Source organism: Danio aesculapii, chromosome 20, assembly GCF_903798145.1.
Source record: "Danio aesculapii chromosome 20, fDanAes4.1, whole genome shotgun sequence".
Taxonomy (NCBI): Eukaryota; Metazoa; Chordata; class Actinopteri; order Cypriniformes; family Danionidae; genus Danio; species Danio aesculapii.
Genome location: NC_079454.1, coordinates 28,275,213 through 28,297,894, shown reverse-complemented (window position 1 = coordinate 28,297,894; position 22,682 = coordinate 28,275,213). Strand labels below are relative to the sequence as shown.

The window sequence follows — 22,682 nt, the reverse complement described above, 5'->3', positions numbered from 1 at the left end:
AAAATGTATGTAGGCATTTCTTGACAAGAAAATGGATTCATACATACCTTCAGGCTCCTGCGTATGGGTCTCTCGATGAAAGTAAGGTCCTGCAGGTCATCAATCTCTCCAAACAGACTGGACTGACTCGGCGTCATTTTCCTGACAAACATCTGTCCTAAGTGTTTTCGCCAATGTGCCAGACGCGGATGTCAAAGTGCTGTCATTATTGTGGCTCCTTGACAGATAATGACTGATGTGATGCCTTTGATGAAGAGAGGATGGTCCTCCCACGACAAACGCGTCCCACTGGTTGCAAAGCTTGATCTATCACTAATTTATTTGCGTGGTGTTCAGAATTGTTTGTGCAGTTTCCACACGCGCTTTCAGTTGCACACGCGCGTGCGCTGCTGACGGCACATAGTAAGGGATTCCTGCGATTAAAGTGTTGCTAACTTTCGGAGAAAAAAGATAGGATGTGGTGTTCGTTTTCCCACCGGAGCTGCTCGAGTGCTTGTGTGGCCAGCGCGTGCGGGTGATCAAAAATGAAATCCTTCCCCCGCTTGAAGACAAAATCATCCAGATATGGCTGTTGTCATATGAAGAACAGATCCCTGATGGAAAAAAATAAAACCGCGCTTACATGAATATCTGGCGTCAAGTACATTTGCAGTTTAAGACGACCGCACATACCTGTTCACCTGCCTCGGTTGACGTTAGCTCGCTAATAATACGACAACAAAGTTGGGAAAAAAGGCCTGTCGAAAAAAAAACTCCCTTCGAAAAAAGCCGTGCGCATTCCTGCCTATTTAGTGCCCATCTCACGTAATCCTCTGTAAGTGTAGCTCGACTGGCAAACGGATCATTTGATAAAAGCTACGTCTTTTATAACGTGGATGTGCTAGCAAGCAGGAATATTGGAACCACGCAAACGCACTGCACCAACTAAACTGGTTTCCATGGCGACAGCATGCCACAGCAGCTCGGAGCGGTTGGCACGTCAGAGCGCGAGTCGAAGTTCGTCATCGAAATGGACTCGGAACAGGGCACAACTACTGGATTTGACAACTGATTACGTTTACTTACGGCATAATCTTCTAAATATGGCTAATTCCGGGTAAACCTAAGGCTTGGAATAAACAGCTAAGTGTGACGTTTTGCTCATTGTGTTAACTTGTACACCAGTACTTACAACAGTAAGTTAATTCGGGCAAACACATTCAGTGCAGAATGACAAAGAATATCCAAAGTAACGTAACCTAATACGCATATTTAAAGAGCTGCAAGAGTTGAATTTTAACTGTAGAACAAGTGTGGTCATTTTGAGGACAGTTTTTCTAAACACTAGTCCTGCAAAGGTAAAAACTGCATTTATAGTGCTTTAAAAGTACCATGCTTTAAAAAAAAATCAAGAAAACAATGCAGCAAATTCCCACACCTTTGACCAATACGTTTTTAAAAATTCCACACTCCTTTTAATTTAAGCTGCCACATGAAAACTGAATGTGTTCATCATATTTTGTAAAGGGGCCCCCTCCTAATATGTAATAACCACTCTGTAGAAATTCTATGAACAATTAGTTATGACAGCGAATGTTTTTAGTTCATAATGAATTAAGTTATGCAAGCAGTTTTAAGTCAGTTTAACAGAACATAAGTTCAATGGTCCCATAATGTTAATTTGATTCAGCTTAAAATTATAAGTCAACCAGGCTGTTTTTAGTGCACAGGCCTATAATATATAGTTGTTTATAGAACCGAATTTCTTGTATTTTTTGTTTGCTTTCATCTAATTTTGATTATTTATTTGTATCATATTTATTATTTTTGTATATTTTACTTCAGTAAAAAATATTTGCTTAGTATTTACTAATGTATTTATCTTGATTTTAATTTAATTTTATAAATTGCATTATTATTAATATTATTTAAAAATTAATTAATTCATTCATTTTTTTTCCGGCTTAGTCCCTTTATTCACAGCGGATTGAACCGCCAACTTATCCAGCAATGGATGCCCTTCCAGCCCTTCCAGACTCTCTTGCCTTGTCAATTCACCTATAATGCATGCCCTATGAGGAGCATGAAGACTCCACTCAGAGATGCCAACTGACCCAGCCGGGGCTCGAACCAGCGACCTTCTTGCTGTGAGGTGATTGTGATACCCACTGCGCCACTGTGACGCCCCTTATAATAATAATAATAACAATAATAATAATAATAATAATAATAATAATAATAATAATAATAATAATAATAATAATAATAATAATAATAATAATAATAATAATTATTATTATTATTATTATTATTATTATTATTATTATTATTAATATTGTTATTATTATTATTATTATTATTATTATTATTATTATTATTATTATTATTATTATATTTTATGTTCCAGAACTCCCTTGAGGCCCCTTGGTGGTCCCTGGACCTAAGTTTCACAACAACAACCCTAAATTGCAGTTGCACTGAATTATATTTGCACTGCAGTAAAGGCAGTAAATTATAAGGGAGTGAAATAGACTGCAACTGCAGTTACACTACAGTAGACCTCATGTAAGCTTCTTCTTGAATGTAGTTGTATTACTTCAGTTAAAAAGTAACACAGCATCCTACTCAAACCTGAACTTTATATAGTAATATAATACTGAAAATATTTTTTGTAAAGAATAGACCTTTTTTGCTACAAGACTAATCAAACTCAATGTTGTTTATCGAGTATATCTGTAAAACAGGCTAAATTGGGCTCTTCTAAATGATTATAATCATTGGCACAAGACCCAAGTGGTAAAGTGTCAGTGTCAGAGTGCCAAAATAATCAAAATCTTGTTATTTTTATATAAAACAGACCTATTTATAAATACACGTGAACACAAATACACGTGACGGAACCAAATGCTACTCAGACCTCTAGAGACCTTCACTATCCTTGTTTATATGGCTCTTGGATAACAGGTCACATCAGGTCAGCTGGAAAGGTTTAGTCTCTGGGCTCTCAGAGAATCCATCCATGGAAGTTTCTCATATCACAGGCAGACTAGCAATGATCAAATGTATACTCAACTCTATCTCTACATGTGCAGTCTCAGATATCTGAATATATATATATATTTATATATGTCTCTTTTAATATATCAAAGTAAATGCACAGTCATGATGTTCACACTACATTATGTCTGGGATTCTCCTCCGTCAACTGACACTCAGTTGCTCGAATTATTCATCCAAATACTGAAAATATCCACTCCAAACACGATTTTGCTGTATAATAACTCTAAAAGGCATTCATGATAGTTGATGTATAACCTTAAAAAGCAATTTGGACATGATTTTACTTGAACTCAATTGCTTTAATTGTGTGCTTCTCCCAGGCTAATTTAGTATTTTAAAATATTTTTGACATTGCAAAGGCAATTTAGGTTAACCGACTTAATTAAAAAAGCAAGTGAATGCAATGAAATATGAGAAAACTTGATTATGCTAATGATATGACATACAATTCTGCATAATTATTTGCACATTTATTTATTTGTTTGTTTAGAGCTGGCTAATTATACAGAATATAAACATTATATAAACATTACAGAAAAGTTACATATTTTAACCAGAGGATGGCGCCAGTGTACCAATTTTATGCACTGGGGATCAGTAGTAGTCTATTTAATATGTCTGATTAATCCCTCATTTTTACTATTATTTCAGCCTAAATGGGAAAAAAAACCTTATTGGTGTAAGTGGATGACTATATTTAATGAAATAATGACTGAACTAAATGAATAAATCAGTAAAACATAATGAGATAAACAAATAGCAAAATGTTTCAGGTGTGTAAAAGGAATGAAAATATGGAGCCAGATCAGTCTCAAAAATAATATACACAACTCATGAATTTATGAGTAAAAGTCATAAATAATTTTGCCAAATGAATTGGATTTGCATATTTTTGAATCGTGTTTACAATTTACGAATTGGATTTGTGTATTTACGAATCGTACTTAGAATTTATGAATTGGATTTTAAGTCCCGTAGCCAGCCTGGTAAAAGGGGTGGTTATTTTTTCTCAAAAAGTGGACCTTTTTGCAGTTATATGCCTCCGTTTCTATTTTACTATGAGATTTAAATACTGGATTTTAGTGACATTTTTTTTGCCGGATTAGCTAGTCAGATGTTATCATAACCACACTTTTGATGTGCAAAAAATATTTTCTAAAAATTTTCAATAAAAAAAATTAAAACTAGACTCATTTTTATAATACAAATTTATTACATCATATATCTTTAGGGAAAAAAATAGGAATCTGTAAAAGTTTTAAAGTATAAAACTGTAGCCTACTGTCATTTATTAGACAAAAAAACAAACTGGCCAACACATTCAACTGTCCTCAGTCACAATTTGGCCATTTCAATAAAAATAATAATTAAAACATAATAATAATAATAATAATAATAATAATAATAATAATAATAATAATAATACAATAATAATGAATTCTTCAGAATTCTAGTCTCTTTGGTAAAAAAAAAAAGTACATTAGAAAATGCCTGGATATCAACAGCAGCCAAAATATATTCAAATTAATTTAATATGATCCGCTTCTGACCTTTTTATTGCTCATTTTTATTTCAGAAATAAGGTCCAAGATTTAGAATAAAATTACCTGTAAAATGTTTTCTCTGTTTAAAAACAATACAGTAGTGAAAGAAGACTTCTCCTACATCAGATTATAGTCCCACCGAAGCAACAGCTGACAAATGATTCCGTTTGGTCTTAAAGCCTTTTTTGATGGATAATTTTCACTATTTATGATGGCATAGCAGTCAAAATAAGACAAATGAGCTCATGTATGGGACAAATTCTGGACCTTTGTCAGTGAGGGGTAGGTTTTCCGAAATGTTACCAAATGTTACCACTCAGGGATTTATGTGACGTGACTCGCGTCACATTATTGTGGCTTTGAGGCTCTATGATTCGAATTACTGGCCAGAGTTATTTAAAATTTTAACAATATATATTAAATACAAATATATTATATTAATTACATAATAAATATATTATATAATATTAAATTACGTAAAATAATTAAAAGAACTAATTCTGGACATTGCGGCCATGCTGGGTGGTTTGTTTGAACCACCCGAAACCCCCCTGGCTACGGGAATGGATTTGTGTATTTACAAATCTTGTTTTGAAGTCATGAATTGGATTTGTGTATTAACGAATCAATTTGTGCATTTATGAATCAAGTTTAGAATATACGAATTGGATTTGTGTATTTACGAATCGTGTTTTGAACAAATTGGATTTTGTGAATGTGAATTGTGCATATGAGGTTTTTTTTGTAAATGTATTAATTTTGAGACTAATCTGGCTCCATATGAAAACTGTTAACCTAAATATTCTTTAGCTGAATCACGTTAATATACACGATAGTCTAATTAAAATGAATTTCAAAATTGCAGACTGTGACTGTGAACATTAATACTATACTGCCAGTTTTGAGACAAACGTCAATCAGAAATATGATTCATTATCAACATACATAATTTTGGATTGCATTATTGCACTGTTTTCAAGCTGTAAACCTTCATTGCCACACTGCTGCATATAAAAAAACAGTTGAGTCATTTAATACAAGCAAGTTGAATATCCATCTGAGATGTTTACAGTGTCACAGATAGGTTTCCAGCGCATGCAAGCGTTCAGAGACAGCTGTCTCAGAAAACAGGGTCACTCAAACGTTACACCATGGAATTGTATTTATGTATAGAGAAAGGTGACGTGCTGTAAATATGTAAACAATGCATGTAGAAAGCAGTATAGTGGGCATCACATGACAATGCAAATCTTTACAGCATAATGTATTATACTGGCAATAAACACAGTTATATTGCAGTTTCTGCATATTTAACCACTGAGTTTAGATCAGTATTGCTAGATTTGTACCTGTTGCAATGTATATAACAATAATGGAAATTTTCAAGTAAAAATTCGCTCACCGTTTAGACCCTCAAGTGGTCCTAAACTGTTATGAGTTTTGTTTTTCAGTTGAACAAAAAAGAAGAAATTCAGAAGAATGTTACAACTTATTGACATTTATAGCAATAAAAAGTCAAAGGTTATCGGTTTCAAACATTTTTTAAAAATATCTTCTTTTATGCTCAATAGAAGAAACTTAAATTGAAGGTTGAGCAAATGATAGCAGAATTAAAAAAATATTTGGGTTAACCGTCTCTTCAAATGATGGTAAACCTGGTTAGGAAAAAATGGTTTCCACAAACATACACAAGTCTAGCTGTCCCACATTTCCTGTTTCTTGGCTCACATGCAAAAAAAAGATCATGTTGCATCTAAGCCAGACATGCTCTAATGAATCACATGCAGTGCAGGCAGATATATTTATAAGGGAATCAGTTTGTTTACTGCGTGATATGAAATCAAGACCTCTTACAGACTCCTCATAAAGCACACAGCAGCAATTGCTGTAGAGAGAAAGAAGCAGACACACATGCAACACATTCAGCCTAATTGTTGATATCCTGCAGAAGGTAGGAGGTACAGTAGGTGCAATTAATGATAGTAATGAAGACTTTATAGACCTTTCAAATATTAAAAAAAATTCTTACAGCTCAAACCTGGTATTTTAAATAACCTTGAAGCAAATTTTGTGTTTGTGTGTGTATGTGATTGTTTAGAAATGTTATTCAAATTCATGAGCTGTTTTACTGTCACAGGTGCAAAATGGCAGCAGCCAGAGTAACAATGGCAGCATCAAGGACAACAAACGGAGAGCTGGAGGACTACAGTGCTTATGCACACATGTCTGAAGAACAGCTGTTGCAGTTAGCTATTGAACGAAGCCTGGCTGAAACAAATTTATCTCCATGGCAGAATCGACAAGTGCAGGCCCACACACAGCCAGCTGTCCCCAAAGGTGCGCAAAGACCTACAGCCAACCCTAATTCAGCCAACCCACCCAGGTGATGTTTTTTCCCAGTCTTGTCATGCACAAACACATGGCTTTGAATAAAACTATTATAAAACATATAATTATGATTAAATCTTATGCAAAATGTATACAGTAAATAATATGTGTTGTTCTGATTTCAGTGAAATTAAGAAAACAATGATCGACAGAGATGTTCAAGATCATATGTTTAGTAAAGACAGCGATAAGGTGATTGCATGGACAAGACACAATGGACACCTGCGGGTCACAGTGCAAACTGTAAAGTGAGTAGCATTTAAACAAATTTGTATATGCATTTGTACTTACTTATCCATATGTCCTTATTTCTAGTTGAAAATTGTGGCAATTGACTTTTTTTTACTTGGACATTTTTCTCATCATTACTAGTTATGTTGCTAAACATCCAGTGATTTGCATGTCTTGTGATGGATAAGGGTTGTGTAACATAGAAAAAAACTTGAAAGTCTATTGTATGTTCTCAATATGTAAACTCCAAACAGGTTTTTTATGATTACAATTTAAATAAACAGATTAATGAGTAACTACATATTAATACTTACTACATACTACTTATTTTGAGAGTATAATTGGCAGTGAAGTGACACAACAGATTCCTGTTAGTCATGTGATGCTGACAACACGCAGAATGTTTGTTTACATTTAATCCATACTACATATTCAAAAGACACACACAATATTGAAAATGAGTAGCTATTTCAAGAAGACTGTGATTTCAGATGCAGCCAAAGCTGTTTGCTATGGAGCCAGATCAGTCTCAAAAATAATACATAAACAAAATAAAACTCATACATGCACAGCATAATTCACATTTACAAAATCCAATTTGTAAGTTCAAAACGTGATTCGTTAATACACAAATCCAATTTGTAAATTCTAAACTTGATTCATAAATACACACATCGATTCGTAAATACACAAATCCAATTCGTAAATTCTAAACACAATTCGGAAATACACAAATCCAATTCAGAAATTCAAAATACGATTCGTAAAAACATAAATCCAATTCAGAAATTCTAAGCACGATTCGTAAATACACACTTACACACTTATTCACACACTACAGACAATTTAGCCTACCAAATTCACCTGTACTGCATGTCTTTGGACTGTGGGGGAAACCGGAGCACCCGGAGGAAACCCACGTGAATGCAGGGAGAACATGCAAACTCCACACAGAAATGCCAACTGACCCAGCCGAGACTTGAACCAGCGACCTTCTAGCTGTGAGGCGACAGCCCTACCTACTGCGCCACTGCATCGCCCCATAAATTCAAAATACGATTCGTAAATACACAAATACAATTGATAAATTCTCAGCACGATTTTTAAATACACAAATCTAATTCGTAAATTGTAAACATGATTCATAAATACACAAATCTAATTCATAAATTCAAAACACAATTAAAAAATATGCAAATCCAATTCATTTGGCAAAAATATTTATGACTTTTACTCATGAATTCACGAATTGCGTGTTGTATTTACGAATTGTGTTTTAAATTTACAAATTGGATTTTGTAAATATAATATTTTTGAGACTGATCTGGCTCCATAAATGTATTATTTTTGAGACAGATCTGGCTCCATAGTTTGCTTCTTGTATGATTACATTTTAAGATAAAAACCTTGAATAAAATCCAGATCACTTACTCATAATTTATATGACTTTTTTACTGGCCATTTACTGATCTAACAATGTACTTTACAAGACTAGTGGATGAAATGTGAATTGCACACACCCGCTCAAATGTTTTTGAAGCTATTATATTTTTTAATGATTTTATGTTATAGTTCTACTACAAATGAACCATTTTCATTGTAGCTAAAAATGCTTCTAAACTTGCAGTTATTTAAACAGTAATCATTTTGCTTGGGACAACAATAGTAACCAATTTTGTTTGTCTTAAGCAAAATGATTACTGTAATAAAATCATCGTTAACTTTTTGTAAGGGATGAACTAAACTGACAAAACTTCTTCCAAAAAATGCACAAATGTCGTATTTTGAAATGATTATACATGTTAATATATGATTTTGCAACATGCGAGAAAGCTAAAGCTAAAGTTTCTTTTTGAAATTTGAACAAATCATTTGAATGAATGATTCATTGACTTCCTCTTAATTCATCACTTGTTGCCAGCTACATAAGCAATGTTTCCATCCACCTATATTTATGTGCATTTTGGAATGCCAAGAAGACATTATAAAACCTTAACATCTCAGTATTAGCAAAGACTATAGAATACACAAGACGTTTCACTCGTATAGTTTTGAATGGGGAAAAGTTTAATGGTCAATATGGCGAATGAAGCCCCGCCTTCTAGTACAGGAGCCAATCAATGATTGCTATAAACTGACGAGTCTCTGGAGGAGGGGCTCAAACCAGATGTAAATTTCTGCAGATTTTGAGTGATTCAAATGTATAGAAATTAAACTAAATAGACAACTGCTGTTCAATTTTATTGTTGATTCCAAATATGAAATTTAATCGTAAGCTTGGCAAGCAATATTGGACTATTTGATGTTTTGCCATTCAGGTGTTTCAAAGATGGCTGCAGAGATAAATAACTTGCCTTAAAGGGACTTTCGTATTAGTGTTATTTTATTATACCTCCAGAACTGTCAAGAGTGTCTGTGCTCTGGGTCTCGCGCCTTCAAACACCACCACAAATTCATTGCGTGTCAAGATTGTCTTCTAAGGCGCAAATAATTTATTAAATAAGGAAAAGATTCAGGCAGCTTCTCCCATTGCAGCAAATTCCATTTAAATAAAAAACAAACAAAAAGTGCTCAGGGGGTATTTAAATAATTGGTCGGTGCTCTTTAGGTAAGGGATTCATCAAAACAACAACAGAATTCAGTCCAAGGCACTCGAAAAATATGGAAAATTTTAAAAGCCTTTATTCACATGGCTACATCTTAAAAAACCTATGCGTTCCGGCAGGGAACTGCCTTCATCAGGGTTCATCAGGTTTTTTTAACATTTAGCCATGTGAATAAAAACTTTTTAAATTTTCCATATTTTTTGAGTGCCGTGGACTGATTTCTGTTGTTAAATTCCATTTTTACTTTTGATATTTGGTGCCAGTTAATCAGGAAGTGACGATTTTGTTCGCTTTGACTCTTTATTCGCTGCTTTATTCGCACATCTTTTATGCAATATTCCAGTTTTGTGCATACATTTATTTAGCATCTTTGGATGTAAACACAGCTATCAACAAATATTATCTGAAAAAGAGAATATAAGTCAACAACTACTACACATTTTGAGTTAAAAGCAAGTACAATGCTTATTCAAAATCCTGTGAAATAATAGTGCTATTCTTAAGATTGGTTTACACGTTTGTTCTTCTTTTCAGTGATTTGGACCCCTTTCTCTCAGCTATTTGGAAAGGAGATGCAAAGACATTACAAGAGCTTGTTCATAGCAAATCTAAAAATCTTGAAGAGCCCAATAAAGATGGCTGGATACCGCTTCATGAATGTGCATGCAACGGCCATGTGGAGTGTCTTAAGGTTTTGCTCAAAGGTGAGAAATTAATCATTTGTGTCCAGCCCAGAGTCAAACACTCAAACCATCTCGTCTTTCCACACAGCCAAACCAAATACAATCAACAAAAGGACACACAGAAATCAGACCCCGCTCATTCTGGCTGTGAGTCGCAAGCATATTGCTGTTGTCGAGCATCTTTTGGAGGAAGGAGCTGATCCAAACATTGCAAATAACCAGTGGGAGACCCCATTGTACAAAGGTACAATTGTGACTATGTTTACATGGACATCAGTAATCATGTTTTACATGTTATAGCACATAATTCGATTAAAGTCATTTGTCCCTTGTCACTGGGGCAGTACCTTTTTATGGAGCACAATTGTACCTTAAGACAAAGAAACACATTTGTACCATTCCAGTTTGTCCCTATAAGGACATGATTTGTACCATAGGAAGCCAAAATGGACCTTTGGTTTTAAACCCTGCAGATACAATATTGTTCCTTCATCAAAGGTACAAATATGATCCATGAAGGTGCCACTACAGTGACAGGACACTTTGTACCTTAACAGTATTAAATGTGTACCTTTAAGAACTATTTAAAGAAATTTTGCTTTATCCAAAATGTGTCAGTTTATTTTCAGTAAATATAAAACATCAAATACATTTATTAAACAATTTTTTTAGTTTCTTTTTGTGTAAATGCACCATTTCCATTTAAAATAAAGGATAAAAATTTATTTAACATAAATCAAAAGATCAATTTTTTGCTAAACATTTCACAACACTTCACAAAAATGTTACAGGAATACATTCTCCCATGTATCTACCACGCAATCATTTCATGTCAGCATTGTCTTCTGAGGCACAAGTAATTTATTAAATAAGGAAAAGATTCATGCAGCTTCTCTTACCGCAGCAGACTTTTGCCAGCTCATGTGCGTAGTGGAAAACAAACACCAAAAGCTGCGGATATCAATAATGAAAATGCATTTATCAGAAAATGCTTACCAAATGTCTTAAATGTTTAGTTTACAATACTATAGTTTTGTTTTACCAGTTGTTTTGTATTGTAGAACTTAATAATTAATGTTTATGAGTTTCTTTAAACATATGTATGCTTTTAAATTATGATTCATTATTTTAATATGGAAATTATTCAGAAAATCACTTTGCCTTTCCAGTAATATTTATTTTCATAGATATTGTAATAAAGAAGGAGTTGTCCAACACATGTATCTTCATACCACAGCAGTTTCAATTGTACTATAAAAAGTACAGAATCATAAGAAGTCTTTTCTGTACCATATATAAGATACAACTTTTACAAAGGTACAAAACTGTTCATTAAAGGGCACCTATGGTAAAAAATCTACTTTTCAAGCTGTTTGGACAGACATATGTGCATGAATGGTGTATAGACCGTCATATTGGGGTGATATAAGCACACCCAGTGCTTTTTTTCAATTTAACAACATAAAAAAACGGTGGACCAATTGGAGCGGTTTTCAGATCAACCGCAACTTTACGTAGGAGTGCGGTCCCCCCGCCCACCAATATTGATTGACAGGCGCGTCAGAGAGTATCTGGTGTGCCGTGTCGCGGCTTCGAGCAGCGCATCCGGTGCCTCAGTCAAAGTTAATTCAGTGTGCATGGTTATTAGTGTCTGTGTACAAGCTCGGCACTTGAAACTACCACACAGTTGGCTGTAAAACTGTACAAAGACACAAATGATTTTGTACTCTTGGTCTGTGTCCGAGTCGTACATGTACTACTGATTGCTGAACCTCTCACTCCTGCTCCTCTCAATCTGCCTCTGTTGCAAACACAGAGCGAGTGAGCTCATGGCCCCACCCCCTTGTTACGTTGGGCGGGAAGCCGAAACTAGTCTACATGTGAAGAAACACACCCCTAAATCAGCGAACTGTGGACACGCCCCCAACATGACACTTTTTAACACATTATAATAAACAAATCTGAATTGTGTTCTAAACTGAACCTAAACTGGCACACTCAGAAGAACCATAATATTAAATCATAAAAAAGAGGTAAACTATGTGCCCTTTAAGTAACATTATTTTTACTACATGTACCTTTTTTTTGTACATTCGTACAAAATGTGGCGAAGATCCTACACAACAGTAATAGTTTGTTTGCTGTGCTTACATGTCTGTACTGCACTTCAATAATGCGACTAAAATCGGCATACTCCACATGTCTTAATCCGATTTCTGTTTAGTTCAATTATGAGCTTAATCAGATTAAATTAATTAAAAATTGCTGTTTACATGGTAGACTCTTAATCACAGTATCGTCTTACTCTAATAAAATTGGATTATGTAAATATACTCATAGTTTGATTTCTGTCAACATCTATGCAAATGATCAGAAAGGAAGTTTAAATAATGATTTTCTTTTACAGCATGTGAGAAAGCTAATGAAGAGATAGTGGAGCTTCTTTTGAGATTTGGAGCTACACCAACCAAAGCCTGCGTCCAAGGGGGAACTCCACTACATGAAGCAGTGAGGAACAAAATGTTGGAGAGTTGTAGGATGTTGATACACGCAGGGGCAAAGCTGTGGGCCCAAAATGTTTATGGGATTGACTCTTTGTTTACAGCTGCTCAGTGTAACGCTGTCGATGTGCTTAACTACCTAATACATAAAGGTACTATTTTTTTCCGGATGGCAAGCCTAGGTGTAATTATTAACTCTAATCTAGCATCATTAACCCAGTTACCTGTTGTTTAGGAGGTAATATCAATACCAAGGCTAATGATGATGCAACAGCCCTGTTTGAGGCCTCCAAGAATGGTCATGTTGAAGTTGTCAAGATCCTCCTGTCAAAAAGAGCCGATGCTAACAAAGCCAACAAAACTGGATTGCTTCCTATTCACATCGCAGCAAAGAATGGTCATGACAGGTCAGTGCAGAATCTATCAGTTACATTGCAAAGCTCTTTGAAGTACTTAAAGGGATAGTTCACCCAAAAATGAACAGTCGAGTGGTTCTAAACCAGAGATGCCTAAAGTAGGACTCGCAGGCCAAAGTTGGCCCATGGGAACCTTTGATTTGGCCTGCCATCCAATCTGAAAAGAGAGGGAGAATGATGGGAAGGTGGTTGGGGCAAATTTCTTTGACAGAGATCAACATTTCAAAATTAATGTAACCTTTTTTTAATTTGTTTTATTGCTGAGTAGGGCTGCACGATTAATCGGAAAAAGATCACGATCTCGATTCGACCCAACACACGATCTCAATTCAGCTTTTCAGGTCAGGAGAGAAGCAAGGCAGTCGCACAAGTCTTCACAGCAACATTGACACCTTCAAATGGTGTTAAAAGTGTCATACTGTATTTATAAGGTATAATTCACCCAAATATGTCATTTCTGTCTTCATGTAATGATGTACACATGTGAGCTGACAGCGAGCTGTTTGCTTCCGAGACGTCTACTATAGTGAACAGAAGCTGCATAGGCTGTGAATAACAGGTGATAAAGTTGTAAATAACGTTTGATTTGCATGTGTGTGTTATTTTCTCACAGTGACGGCTGCCATGAGCTGCACTAGGAAGTGAAAGTGAAACCTGTGTGCACATTTAAATGATCATAGGGCATTTTAGAGTTATGATTACAACAAGCATTTGATATGTTTTTTTTTTTCAAAGCGAACACAAAGTGTTGTGCATGAAAATAAATGTTTACTGTGACAGTATAACAACCATAGCCTTTATATAATGTTGAATATAATGCAAGAAGGCAAAGACAAAATTCTAATTTTACCAGTGAAACCAAATGGTCTAGTAATATTGTCAATGGCAGATGACAAGCACATGTCTTAAACATAATGGGCCCTATCATACACCCGGCGTAATGCGGCGCGATGCAATAGTTATTTGCTAGTTTCAGCTTGCCGCAAGAGTCGTTTTGATGTTTTGCAGCACGCTGTTTAAATAGCAAATGCATTTGCACTCATATGTGCATATATAGGCATTCTGGTCTTAAAAAGGAGGCGTGTTGAGGCGCATTGCAGGCGCGTTGCAATTTTGAGGAACTTAAATAGACTGTTCAATAGATCAGATCAAAGCTGGTCTAAAGTGCAGAGCAGAGCATGTTAGTTGTGCGCCTCACTTACACATTGCTTAATACACACAGGGTGTACAGAAATATGCAAATATCTTTACAAATGAAAAAGAATTAAAGGATTAAAATATAACAAAAATTGTCTAGCCTACATAAATATAAAAACCACCGCCTCCATGCCTTCTTCATCTCAGGGGGCTTTTTCAGTTTATTCATAACAATTTGCTTTTGTAAAATGTTATTATTATTAGCAGTATTATTTATTATATGAATATTTATATTTGTTTTATTAAAAATAAGCTTAGATTTGCCGACTTGTCAGGTTTTAGACCACATGGGGCATAGCATGTGTATTTGGATAAAACTCATTTTTTTGTCCACACTTCGTTATTATTGTTCATTTATTTGTTTGCTGGAAATTAGAACTGAATTTAGAAATAGTTTTGAAACATCTTTGCGCATAATAAACTAAATTAATTATGTAGGCTAATAGATGTCTGTGTGTACAACACATTTCCCTATCCACGAGAGTGAAAGTGAAAGTAAATAATGAGGAGGCTCATCTCTCATTCTCACCTGTAGATGGTCTGTTTAACTGTTTTCTCGCTAGTGAAACGCTCAGTTTTTACACTTACAAAGTCCACAGTGTAAATAGCAAATGCACCATGGCGTGACGAAACTGACTCTTAAAGGGAATGAGAGATGTGACTCTGATTTGTTTATTCTGAAAACACACCTTTAACTCATTAAGAGAATAAGCTCAACCCTTTTAGACCATGCGCCACAACGCAAAGTGGATTGTTCCATCCTTAAAACAGCAAAAGTGGATTCGGACACGCCCTTAATGCGTTTGCGCCCTGCGCTTTGCACTTTGGATCATCAAAATAAAGCCCAATAAATCAACTTTAGAATTATGAATAGTTATATTCTGATGTCAAAATTTTACTGTGAATTAACAAACAGGACATATTGAACATATTGACATATTGTCTATACAAAATTTTGCATTTTAAGCAACAATATACCTACACAAAGGCCTGATATTATTATTGTTGTTTTACCATATGTTTGAGAATTAACAATAATAATAGGCTAATCATATTAACCTATATTTTACATTTACAGGATCGTGAGAAAATCGCGATCTTGATTTTAAGCGAAAAAAAATCGTGATTCGCATTTTTGCCAGAATCGTGCAGCCCTATTGCTGAGCTAAATGAATCAGACTTTTAAAATGTAAATACTGTCACTTGACAGATAGAGGACAATGCAATAAATTGTGTTATAAATAGGATTGTTTATGTTTTTACTGAAATGAGTTCATTATTAAATGTTACAAATTATACTGTATTAGTTAATGATTTAAAGCAACGTTTTCTATTAATTAGGAGATTACCCATGGCAAATTTAAAGAGCCCCCATTATGCATTAAAAGGGTCATATTTTGGTTTTGGGGGTCTCCAGCAAGAGTCTGATATGCATGCAGGGTTAAAAAACACTTTCATTGTCTTATAAAATGCATTTATATTTTCCCTTGTATCCCAGCGACTCCCATATGATTCGTTCAGCGATTCATTTGTTCCCAAATCCATCCATAGTGCGGACTGATTAGTCCGATGACCCAGTCTATTGTGATTGGTCAACTGCGTTCAACGCGAGACAGAGAGAAATGCCCACCATGGCTTATCAACAATTTTTAAGTAGTCAGAGTGTGGAGTTTATGTGTAAGCATACCTGCCAACACTCGAATTTTTCCTGGGAGTCTCTTGTATTTCAGACCCATCTCCCGCCACCCTCCCGTTTTGTTATTTCTTCCTTAAAACTCCCATGGTCCTCAGCATTTTGGTACAGCCTGTAAAACCCCGGGTCGCCAACTTTGGTATAGGATCCGATGGCAGCAACCACCTGAAACACGCTTCATAGTACAGTTACTAACACCACAGTACACAGTACCCGGTTCTCAACAGTGTTATTCAGACACCTCACCCTCGAACCCTCTCGTCAGATAAATGACAGGAACACAGCACAGGGCTGTGCTATAATGCTGAGCTTTTTCAACCACTGACACTTCACAGCCTCATCAGGGAAAATAACACTAACTTTCCCTCACACTTCAGAGCACAGCTTCTCTGTGACTTGATTCAACCAGGATCTGCTACAGTGTTTGTCTTCCTCTTTTTCTTTCTACAGTGTGTGTGAGCACGGCCCAAAAAATACTTTATTTTTGGGTAAACTATCCCCATAATCTGGTCAATACCATCATTAAGTGGTCCATAAAGAACATAAATGAATGTTCACTTTTCCAGGAGTGCTGGTTCCAGAAGTAACTCGTAATGTTTTTGTTTTTAGAGTATGTGTGTGTGAGTGCTTGCATTAAACAGTCAAGAAATTTCAAATCTTTTACATACCACTTACTTTTTATCTAGTTATCCTTATGTAGAATTTATTTTAGTCTTTCTTTATATTCTCAAGTATCTGATTATCCCTGAAGAAATAAATATGTCTCTTTTTAAATGTTCTTCAGCATTGTCGCCATGTTAATTCCTAAAACCAGCACAACCAAAGTGAGACGCTCCGGCATCAGTCCCCTTCATTTTGCAGCCGAACGTAACAGAGATGATGTTCTAGAAATACTGATTGGGGCTGGATATGACGTCAATGCCATGCTGTCAGACGACTGGTCAAAACTGCATGAGGATCGCCGCAGCACAGCTTTATACTCAGCTGTGGTGAACAGAAACATTGAGGCCGCCATTATGCTTTTAGAAGCTGGTGCTGACCCAAACCTGGACATATTCAACCCTCTGCTAGTGGCCGTGAGGAAAGGAAATATAGAAATGGTGAACTTGTTGGTGAAGTACGGTGCCAATGTAAATGCCATGCTGCCAACTCATCCCACCAGCTTCCCAGCAGCTCTTGTTTTCTGCATGAGGTACATTATGATGATGAAGTATCTGCTGGACAATGGGTGTGATGCACTGGCATGTTTTAAATGTCAGTATGGAAGTAATCCTCATCCGCCTTTAAAACCAAGACCAACTGGAAGAGAAACAATGTACTTATTAAACGAAGATCCATCGGACTACTGTGTACAGGTATTTTTTAATGAGATGATAACATTGTGTTTAAAAGTACACTGTAACTATTTAGGCATATGCTAATGTTCAGTACAGTACATTTCATCATGAGAACTTTTTGTACACAGCTCATTTTTTGTAACCATCTGTACAATGTACAGTATGAACAGGTCAGACATACACTTTATGCAGTGCATTCAAAAAGTATTCATAGAGCTTCAATTTTTCCACATTTTTATGTTACAGCCTTATTCCAAATGGATTAAATTCCTTTATTTCCTCAAAACTCTACACACAATACCCGATAATGAGGATGTGAAAAAAGATTTTTTGAAATTGTTGCAAATTTATTAAAAATAAAAAAACACATGTACATACAGTTGAAGTCAGAATTATTAGCCCCCCTTTGAATTTATTTGATCTTTTTTAAATATTTCCCAAAAGATGTTTAACAGAGCAAGGAAATTTTCACAGTATGTCTGATAATATTTTTTCTTCTGGAGAAAGTCTCTCATGTTACATTTCGGCTAGAGTAAAAGCAGTTTTTTATATTTTAAACACCATTTTAAGGTCAAAATTATTAGCCCCTTTAAGCTATTTTTTTTCTGAGAGTCTACAGAACAAACCATCATTATACAATAATTTGCCTAATTACCCTAACCTGCCTAGTTAACCTAATTAACCTAGTTAAGCTTTTAAATGTCACTTTAAGCTGTATAGAAGTGTCTTGATAAATATCTAGTCAAATATTATTTACTGTCATCATGGCAAAGATAAAATAAATCAGTCATTAGAAATGAGTTATTAAAACTATTATGTTTAGAAATGTGTTAGAAAAAAATCTTCTCTCCACTAAACAGAAATTGGGGGAAAAAATTAACAGGGGGCTAATAATTCAGGAGGGCTAATAATTCTGACTTCAACTCAGAATTCAGAGCTCTAAATTGAGCTCATGTACATTTTGTTTTCACTGATCATTCTTGAGATGTTTCAGCAGCTTCATTTGAGTTCAGCTGTGGTAAATTCAGTAGATTGGACATGATGTGAAAAGGCATACATCTGTCTATATAAGGTCCCAGGGTCATGTCAAAAGTACAAACCAAGCATGAAGACAAAGGAATTGTGGATGCCACTCCCCGCCTGGAATTTGCCAAAAGGCATCTGAAGGACTCCCAGACCATAAGAACCAAAATTCTCTGGTCTGAAGAAACTAAATTTGAACTCTTTAAAGTGAATGCCAGGCATTACGTTTGGAGAAAACCAGGCACCACTCATCACCAGGCTAATACCATCCCTACAGTGAAGCATGGTTGTGGCAGCACCATGTGGGGATGTTTTTCAGCTGCAGGAACTGGAAGACTAATCAAGATAGAGGGAAAGATGAATGCAGCAATGTACAGAGAAAAGGCTGTAACCTAAAAAAATTAGCAAAAAGTGAAGCGCTATAAATGCTTTCCGGATGCACTGTATTGTTTTTAGACTGATTACAATGTTGATTGCTTGCAAAGAACTACTTATTGGGAAATAAAGGTGATAGAAACAGACAAAAAACCCCACTATTGATCACTTTCAAGTTGCTACAAACCTGCATGAGTCTTTTCAAAATGAGATATTTTTAAAAACCACAGAGTGAACAATTTTTTCAACGTAGGGGCTGTTTGTGTTTAACAGAAGAAAAAATTCATAAAGGTTTGTAACAAGTGGAGGATGAAAAAATTATGACAAAAAATGTTATTTGGGGTAAATTATCCCTTTAAATTACTATTTATTTTAATAAAATAATAATAAGCTTTACATGAACATTATATCATCCCTTATTTTTATGGACTTTTTTTACTAATATTTACTAATATAGCAAAAATATAGAAAATATGGGTAAATTAGGAAACAGAAAATGTCATTTTAAATAAATTATTCCTTTAAAAAATTAAAAACATTTCCTTTAACCTTCATTTATCTATGCAATAAAACATTTATTCGACATATCAAATAAAATACAACATACACAGTAGTAAATATACATTACATCTTTTATCTGCTCATTGTAATTGGGATAATGAGGGAATAACACACACCTGGCCATGGACCAGCTGAGAAGCCAATTGTCCAATGACTTTTGGACCCTTAACAAGTGGGAGGCACATATGCAAACTGTTGTAATTCCTACACCGTTCACCTGATTTGGATGTAAATACCCTCAAATTAAAGCTGACAGTCATTTCAAATCCATTGTGTTGCTGTATAGAGCCAAAAATGTTAGAATTGTGTCGATGTCCAAATATTCATGGGCCTAACTGTATATATATTACTAACTGTATTTTTGTATATTTACTATTTCTTTTACAATGAAATGAAGTTCTCTCCTTTTTTCACAGTTTTGTGAGATCATTTCTGCTCCCTCAGTCAGAGGCTGGGTTGGACCCATTATTGACACTTTACTTGACTACGTGGGTCACGTTAAACTCTGCTCTAGGTTAACTGAACACCTAGACAGCAACAAAGACTGGGCTCATGTAAAAGAAAAAGCAGGTGAGAACATTCTTTTTAATTCTTCTGCTCTTCACCATTTTCACACTGTAATGACAAAAAGTCAAGACAACAAACCTAATCAAAGAAAAATATACAAAGTTTGACTTAATATTTTAGTCAGTTTGATTGATGTAAGTTGAAATGACTAGACAAGTTAATTTGATTCAAATAAAAAAATTAAGGGAGCAAGAATATTTTTACAGAATTCGTCACAATAGTGACAATTTCAACTGAAATTATTTTTCAAATAAATTGAATTTTAAAAAAGCCTCTCTGTTTCAGTTCTTCCATGCACATTGATGAATCTGTGCAGAATAAAGGTTCGCCAACAACTCGGAGTCCACAGACTGCAGCAAATCCATGCTCTTCCTCTACCAGCAAGACTCAACAAATTCTTGATTTATGAACGAGAATCATTTGAGGATATCCTGTCATGAATGCTGTGCCATTTCTTATTATTTACAAAATATGTTGTTTTGAATTATTTTAGTACAGATACACGTTTAAGCTGCGGTCACACCACAGTTTGTGTGTGCAAAATTCTGTTGTACGGCGCTGCGAAAAGGGGCGGGATTAAACAAGATGATTAGACATTAAAAAAAGTGAGCGATCGCTCCATGTTTTAAATTTCTGTCCAGAGAGGTCCTGTTTTGATCCTCGATTGGTCTCACGCAGTCAAGTGATGCGATTTCACAGGTCAGAGTTCACCAAGCTTGAACTTTGCACCGCAGCGAACTGTGAAACTTGACGCATGACCTTGCGTTTCCGGTCTGACGCATTCCCTTGCGTATGAATGGAAGTGTATGGGAGGAAAGCCCAGTGTGACCGCAGCTTTAGTTATAATGATTTTAAAAGATGAATTAAAGGTTTAAAATCAGGTTTGAAAATGAATCCTTTATTATTTTCAGTTTGCATATAGCTAATTATTCTTAATGCTTAGTGTGTAAATGTAAATAAAATATTAAAATGTATATAGTATACATACTGTATAAAAGTAGCACGAAATTGATATAAATGAAGCACTGGCTATGTATTTTTATTTATAAGGGTGCGAAACCAAATGTACTGTACTTGCATTTTAAGATTTTTTGTAAATAATAATTGGATTTAACAATAATTGAATATTTCGGGTATTAAAACTGCAAGGAGCAAAATTGTATGGAAACAATTTGATTTTATAACAAATGCGATGGCCTGGATGTGTATTACGGTATATGTTCAGTCTATAGCACATTCATATGTTTGCTGTTATTAGTAAGACACTGACACTATAATGTAAAAATGTATGTTTGTAGTAAGTATAAAAACATTTACTACATATAAAAGCTTTCACACACATTTTGGTCAAAATAGTTTCTAATTTAATGCTGTCCTGATTATATGATGATTTAAAACTGACATTTTAAGCTAATTTTGTATGTCAGTAAGCGTGTTGTGTGCCTTATGATGTTGATATGTTCCTTATCTTCCACTGTACATATGCAGAAATGTGCAATAAACTATTAAAAATGACCCCTTTTGAATGGATAACATTACATTTTATTTTTAATCTATACATTAAAGCCTTGTATTTAGCCCATATTTCAATTCTAAAAATCTGTGTCACATACTTGATTTGACTGGTGTTAATATCAATGGTAGTCGTAGAATGATAGTTCACTCTGAAATGACATTGTACTCTTTTTTTTTTTACTATTAAATCAGCCTTGAACCTTTATGTTTTTCTTTCTTCTGTTGGACACAATAGAAGATATTTTGAAGAATGCTGGATTCTGGTAACCATTGCAGAAAAAAAAAAACAGTCAGCCTGTATTCTCTCGAGGTTTTTACCTTCACTTCAATTGGTGAAGTTTGTTCCTCGCCACTGTCACCAATGGCTTGCTTGGTTTAGGACTTGTGGAGCTGCGCATCAGATTTGCTCTTCAGTGTTTGGAAGTTAAACCACACTGAACTGACCTAAACTGAACTTCAACTTCAACACTTCAACGACTGATACACTTTCAATTTCAATTTACTGTACTAGAACTTCTATGTTAAGCTGCTTTGACACAATCTACATTGTAAAAGCGCTACAGAAATAAAGATGAATGGAATTGAATCAGTGGTGAGTAGTTTTCAGTTTTGTTTTGTTTTTTCAAAATATTTATTTTTGTGTTGAACAGAAGGTAAAACTCAAACAGGTCTGTGACATGTAAAGGCTGAGTGATGACAAAATGTTTAGTTTTGGGTGAACTATCCTATAAGCTGCACTCTAAACTAAGAAAAAAATTACATTTAGAGCATGAAAGCATTAAAAACATGTAGTTTCTCATTTCCATCAATGAGAATCAATGATTTACATGCTAACCAATGTTAAAAAATACTCTCTGTTATCTGAAACATCTTTCCCCCAACAAGACCCAGCCCGAAAGTCCCAAGTTTTTAGGATTTGCATGTTTTTTTTTTTTGTTACTGGATGTGCAATATGAAGCCACAATTACTGTTTGATGCACCAACAACAAGACAAACAGGTATAGAA

General features: G+C 34.9%; 2 protein-coding genes across 3 annotated transcripts in view; one reads left to right on the top strand and one right to left on the bottom strand.

Moving 5' to 3' along the window:
- Window positions 1-1,032, bottom strand: part of ppp4r4 (protein phosphatase 4, regulatory subunit 4) — a 39,325-nt gene extending 38,293 nt beyond the window's left edge. For both annotated transcript variants that reach the window (XM_056481104.1, XM_056481105.1), the window contains exon 1: window positions 48-1,032. In XM_056481104.1, the coding sequence (XP_056337079.1) occupies window positions 48-152 (105 nt within the window). In that variant the 5' untranslated portion in view covers window positions 153-1,032. The remainder of the gene's footprint in view (window positions 1-47) is intronic.
- A 5,391-nt stretch (window positions 1,033-6,423) lies between these two features.
- Window positions 6,424-21,676, top strand: asb2a.2 (ankyrin repeat and SOCS box containing 2a, tandem duplicate 2). The gene is made up of 10 exons (XM_056445496.1): window positions 6,424-6,534; window positions 6,721-6,966; window positions 7,097-7,219; window positions 10,343-10,512; window positions 10,580-10,735; window positions 12,899-13,144; window positions 13,228-13,399; window positions 17,083-17,653; window positions 20,011-20,164; window positions 20,447-21,676. Exons 2-10 carry the CDS (start codon window positions 6,728-6,730, stop codon window positions 20,599-20,601), a joined length of 1,986 nt encoding a protein of 661 aa, XP_056301471.1. The 5' UTR covers window positions 6,424-6,534; window positions 6,721-6,727; the 3' UTR covers window positions 20,602-21,676.
- The last annotated feature ends 1,006 nt before the right edge of the window (window positions 21,677-22,682 follow it).

Coding starts and splice junctions, on each gene's coding strand:
- asb2a.2 (XM_056445496.1), top strand. CDS start 6,728: ATGGCAGCAGCCAGAGTAACAATGGCAGCATCAAGGACAACAAACGGA. Junction 6,967..7,096: donor AATTCAGCCAACCCACCCAG/GTGATGTTTTTT, acceptor TTCTGATTTCAG/TGAAATTAAGAAAACAATGA. Junction 13,145..13,227: donor TAACTACCTAATACATAAAG/GTACTATTTTTT, acceptor CCTGTTGTTTAG/GAGGTAATATCAATACCAAG.